Source organism: Pinus tabuliformis, chromosome 9 (genome assembly GCF_031772625.1).
Source record: "Pinus tabuliformis cultivar Carrire ecotype Pingquan chromosome 9, CPIR1, whole genome shotgun sequence".
Lineage (NCBI taxonomy): Eukaryota > Viridiplantae > Streptophyta > Pinopsida > Pinales > Pinaceae > Pinus > Pinus tabuliformis.
In genome coordinates this window covers 799,554,865-799,560,936 of record NC_142307.1, presented here as the reverse complement: position 1 = coordinate 799,560,936, position 6,072 = coordinate 799,554,865, and the positions used below count along the sequence as shown (strand labels likewise).

General features: G+C 33.4%; 1 protein-coding gene across 1 annotated transcript; it reads left to right on the top strand.

Annotated features, from left to right (window-relative positions):
- Positions 1-5,237: 5,237 nt before the first annotated feature.
- Positions 5,238-5,846, top strand: LOC149151185 (uncharacterized). The gene has a single exon (XM_089443085.1). The coding sequence runs from the start codon at positions 5,238-5,240 to the stop codon at positions 5,844-5,846; it is 609 nt and encodes a 202-aa protein (XP_089299211.1).
- The last annotated feature ends 226 nt before the right edge of the window (positions 5,847-6,072 follow it).

The following is a 6,072-nucleotide window of genomic DNA, read 5'->3' as shown; positions in this document are numbered from 1 at the left end:
TTAGTTAGAACTATTCTAATTGTTTATAACTCAGTAAACTGAGTTATCTAATTAAAACTCAATCTAAACTCAAACTATACCCCTAAAATTTAGGAAGAACACTTACATGACTTCCAAAATACTTCCAACTTGAAATTCCTAAGCTAATTAAGCCAATTAAACTTAATTAACTATTTACAAGTTTCTATGAGAATAGAATTCTATTTTAATTCTTATTTTAAATTCAAGGACAAATTTAAACTGAAATTTCTTGTTGCCATTTCTCAACGCAGTTTTCTACATCCAATTTGTAGAGGTTCTTCACCTGAACCCCAATCCACTTCACCTGTCCTGAGGCTATGTGATGTAGGAAAGTCTTTCACTTGCAAAATATCACATCATAGCCACGATCCTCCAACATGGAAACTGAAACCAAATTCTTCTTCAAACCAGAACATACATGACATATTTTAATTTGAGAGGAGAACTAGAGTCCCTCTGAAAGGTAACATTACCGATGCCGGTCATGCTATACCTCCCATCATCTCCCATCTTGATGTGTATCTGGAGTTCCTTTTCCTCCAAGTCACTCAATAACTCTTTATTTTCGATCATATGTAATGAGGCTCCACTATCCAAGTACCACACACTGCCCATCATTGATGTAACCATGCAAGTGCTGAGGGTGAAATCTAGCTCGAATTGTGAAGCAAGAGCTTCACCTGCCACTCCTCCTGAGAGCTTATTACTAGCCTTCTTGTGTGGACACTTTGTTGCATAATGTCCCAGCTTGTGATAGTGAAAACATTTAATCTTTGACGTGTCCTTCTTCTTTCCGTCGTAATTGGAATCTGATTTGGAATGGGATGAATTCCCCTTCCCTTTCTTCACCTTTCCAGCTAAGGCACAATTCTTCTCATCATCATGTTTGGATGAGGATCCATCTTTGGTTTTTCGTCAAATCTCTTCTTGTAATAGGTCGTACCACAATCGCTCCCACTCTTGTAGCTTCTCACTCCCATTAACTGAGTCTTGGTAGTTGTGCCAGCGCTTGGAAAGTCCTAGATGTGCTAGGCTCACCAAACCGTATTCAAAAACTATAACATTGACACTTCCAAGCTTATCCCTATAGTGGGTGAACTTGGTCAAGTACTTCAATATTGTGTCGCCCTTCTCCATCTTGATCTTTTTTAGCTTTTCCTTCAGTGCCAGCTTCATGTGGTCACTGTTGTTTTGAAAAAGGTATGTCAAGACCTTCCACATTACAATTCGATTTTCCTTGCCATGGAGGTTTGAGACAATATGATCTCAAACTCCTTCTAGGATAATCCATCTCGCCTTTTCAACACACTTTCTCCACTCTACCAAATCCTGAGCATCAGCTGGCTTATGAATATCTTTGTCTCTGAATTCCTTAAGCCCGTTGTCTTCCAACATTGCCTCCATCCTGTCCTTCCAAGCAATATAGTTCGAACTACCCTCAAGGGCATATTCGAGTCTTAATTCGTAGAACGACATCTTGTTGGCTCTGAAGTATGATACTGCAAATTCAATTTCTCCTGCAAAAGACAAACTCGTATTCTCCTCTTCCATAGTGATTTCAGCTCTGATCCGATATCCCTTGTAGATTAAAACTGTAGATTGTAATGTGCTAAAACAATTGACTTGAATCTATTCTACTCATCAGCGGAAACAATAAATTATCGATGAAATCATGAAGCATAAAAGAGAACGAATCCAATCACACATAACATAATGATTTTCTGTGGAAAGCCACAGCTAAAAACTCCTACTATTTGTATATTTAGTTAATCAGAAAATATGAAAATATTACAATGTTTTTCTCAAGCCCAAGCAACCTCTCCACTATCCTAATCTATCTCACTGCTTCCCAGACCATCTCAATCCAATACTTAGCCAATTTTGTTGCCTGCCAAGCTCCTATTTCCTTGTGTTGTTCCCTTGGAAATTAGCCCATATTTAATTGGCAAATTCTTCAATTATGAATTGTGCAATCCTCATAGGCTTTCTTCTGATTGCATGCACCATTTTTTTAATTCGTATGATTATACAACTGATAGTACATTGTTCCTGAACTCTAATCTCAACTGAGTCTTTCTCTGATCTCACATGCATCAGTTAATTATGAGTGAATCTTCAATTTAATAGTTGATCAGTGTTGGTTACACCCCACTACTGGATCTCCCACTAATTCATCCATCAGATGGAATTAGTTTAACTGAATTTAACTTAGTTAAACTGAATTGAATAATTACAACTCAAAATAAATTCAACCAGGGCTCCTAAAAAATAGGAGACACTCTAAATGACTGAAGTTAGACTCCCAACTCGAATTAACTCAACCAACTAAGTCAAATTAACTTAGTTAACTATTACAAGTTGTTATGAGAATTGGAATTACAATTTAATTCCTAATTTAATTCAAAGACAAAATTAAATTAGGATTTTCTTATTGCATTTTCAACACTAAAAACAAATTCAAAAAACACCTTAATCACGATTTTGATCGCTCTAGTTAAGATGTGCTCAAAGAAATTCATGCAATACATCCACGAGACATGAGAGGATAATCTCTAACTAAATAAGTGGAAGAGGAGGTAATTGACTTCCTAACGCAAGTGGGTGGGGATGAAAGAAGGATGAAAAAAGGCTAAAGGACTTGAAAGGATCTTCTTGCTACGTTTACCAAAAAACAAACAACTCTAATTATGAATATCAACATTTATAAAATTAAAAAGAACATCAACATCAATCTTCAAGTTCAAAGATTAAAAAAAAGCGTGTTGGAATGTCCTAATTTTAAAATAGCTCATTGAACAATACATAAAAAGGCTAACCTAACTAGATTTTACACTAAATAACAAATGATGATAAATTAATTGTCTCTCAATATATTAAAATGTTAATGTACCTCTCTTAATGTGTTGTTGCTTTAAAGGAAGTAAAATTGAAATGTGATTTATAATGTTTGAAAATAAATAGAAGTTTATATTAAGTTTCTTTCAAGGCAGATAGATTCAATGTTTTAATGAAGTAAGATGTGAAAAATAATCTTAACAAGGTTAAAATTAATCTGAAATTTGATTAAAAATAATAAAATTTTATTTATGTTAATAATAATGGTGAGGATATTATTAATTTGACAGTAAAATAAAAATAATTTTAAATTTGATTAAAAATAATAAAATTTTATTTAGGTTAATAATAACAGTGAGGATATTATTAATTTGACGATAAAATAAAAATAATTACACTGCGTTTATTTAAATAAAATCATAATTTTGAAGATTATATTAATTTGAAGTGGTTGAGATTAAAACTGCGAATGGTGTTTATTTATATTTAAACCTTATAAAATTTAGGTATGTGGTTGTGGGTTTTGTAGGTAAAAAGTGGGTTAGTGTCATACATATAGCTTCCAAACATACTATGAGACAACGATTAGAATAATCACGATTATTGTTTTATAGTCCGTGAAGTATTGTCTATAGAAATTAATAGTCAGCGACTGTAGGTAGAAAATAATTAAAAGTCCAACTTCAGTCACAAGTTCGAGAGTCATCATCCTTCTTGTAATAAAGTTGGTTGGTGAGTTTGGCTAAAATTCCAAATTCATTTTTTTTTTTTTTTTGTGCCAAAGTGTGAGGTGATATTATTTAATAGAAATTTGTTGGGTTCTTTTCTAATGCTTTCCCAATGGTGAAAAATATTTATTTGAGCCTGCTTTTAAGGGAAGGTAAATTGTACGTGGGTTAAAGGAGAGATAAGGATTTTAAAATATTTTTGTTTTGAGTGGTGAAAGGAGTTTAAGAAAAAAAAGTTATAGTAAAAAAATTATGGTGCAGTGGAGAGAAAGTATTTTGGATATGGGATTATTTGGTATTGGGTATTTGGTATTTATTTGAGATTTGGTGTATTTTCGGAGACATTTAAAAATATCATTGATTCTTATTTGAATAAATTTACTAATGGAGGAAATTATGTGAATTAGAAATTCAAGTTGTTGACAATTCTAAAGGGTTATAATCTATGGCCAATTGTGAGTGGGGATGAGCCCAAATCCACTTTGGTAATTTGTTCTAGATTGGGATAAGTGAGAGATGAAATCAAAGGTATTGTTGTGTATGTCCATAAATGACAATATAATTCCTCACATTAGAGATTACAAAACATTAAAAGAAATGTGGGATGTGCTCAAAGGTTTGTATGAAACCAAAAATACAAACCATATCTTATTTTTGAAGACTAAGCTTTTGTCTATAAAAATGGAAGCAAATGAAAATATAAGGAATTTCATGTCTCATGTCAAAGGTTTAAGTGATAAGTTAGGAGATATTTGATTTAGGTGGATATTGGTGGCCACCCGCCGATTCCACTTGGAACCCCACCACTGTTTCTCTCAGTTTCCTTAATTGTAGCACAACTTACTATTTTTGGCAATTTTTTGGGTCCTAAATGTTTGGAGCCGTTTTGAGGGCCTAAAAGACATTTTTTTTTTTGGGAAAACAGAGAGACTAAAACAATGAAATATTAATTTACTAATCTTCTTTTGGCCTTCTTTTGGAGATCTTCAAAATGAGGTGTTATGATAGTCAAATGGAGATCATATGCCAAAGTTACGACCCCAGGAATTTGATGTTCCAACTAACCCCAACGTGGCCCACAAGCTTTTGATGCTTCATCTCCTAGGGTTATGTTTTTTGATGTATAGGGTTTCCCATTGTTTCTTAATGATAAAAAGGCCTTCGAACTTCATTGTAACATAGTTCAGAAGGCATGTAGTCACCACATATCTTCTCAGAGATAAGCTACCATCTCCCAAACTAGTTTATTTCCATTTTGCATGTAACAATTTTCAGTACTCTGTTATCAATGAATTAAAGTTTTATTTTCTTTTTAGCTCTGTGTTTCTATTTATATATGTATCCCATTTTGTTCCTGCACAAATTTGGATCAATATTGGTGAAAAGGTGTCCAGTATTGACTTGGTCACCATTGCATCAAATGGCTTAGTGTAAGATTATCAAATTTTTGTTTCAAGTCTTTCAGCTAGGGAGAAGCCCCCTACATTTGATGAATTGACAAGAATTCTTCTGCAAGAGGAAGAGAGGGTGGAGAGCTTTAATTTGGGCTTTAATATTTTAGGTTTGGCATTTTTAGCCAAGGGTAAACGACCATACAAAGGCAAGCCATGGGATAGGAACAAAGGAGGCAAGTTTCAAGAAAAACAGAAAGGAATGGCACAATCTAAATTTCCAACTCATGATAAGAGAAATGATGATTGTTATTATTGTAGAAAACTTGCGCATCACTCTAAAGATTGCTATAAAATAAAATATAATGAGTATAAACAAAGAAACAAAAGGCGTAGTGGAAATTTTGTTGACAAAGACACCTCAATCAGTGATGGATTTAGAAATCTTAGATTGTTTGCTTTTGATGTTGCATTGTCTACGGAAACTGATGATGTGAATGCTTGGTTCATTGATTTTGATGCATCACTTCATATGGCTTGTAATAAGGATTGGTTTGATGAATATTATGAGAACATTGATGGAAGATATCTTTATCCAGGAGTTAAAAAATCACTTAAAGTTCAAGGTTATGGAGTAATAGGTGTGAATTTTCCCAATGGAAAAGAGAGACGGGTCCATAATGTAATGTATGCTCCTGCTATCAAAAAGAATTTATTTTATGTTTCTACTATTGACGACCAATATTTGAAGGTGGAATTTTTTCAATCACAATGTGTTGTTAAAGACATTCATGATCACTACAAGGTTATTGCCATAGGTACCAGAGTTGGAGGGTTGTATAAGTTGGATGTGACCGAGATACGTCATTAAGTGTTGGCATCTACAGTAATGTCAATATTAGAGTTATGGAATCAAAGGTATGGGAATTTAAATCGCAATGATTTAATGTTACTTCAAAAGAACACAATGGTTGAAGGTCTTCCTATTATGAAGAATAATCATGTTGAATATGAAGCATGTGTACTTGGAAAAATACTTGAATTGATTCATATTGATGTATGTGGACCTATTGAAACTAGATCTCTTGGTGGAGCGT

Coding starts and splice junctions, on each gene's coding strand:
- LOC149151185 (XM_089443085.1), top strand. CDS start 5,238: ATGGCACAATCTAAATTTCCAACTCATGATAAGAGAAATGATGATTGT.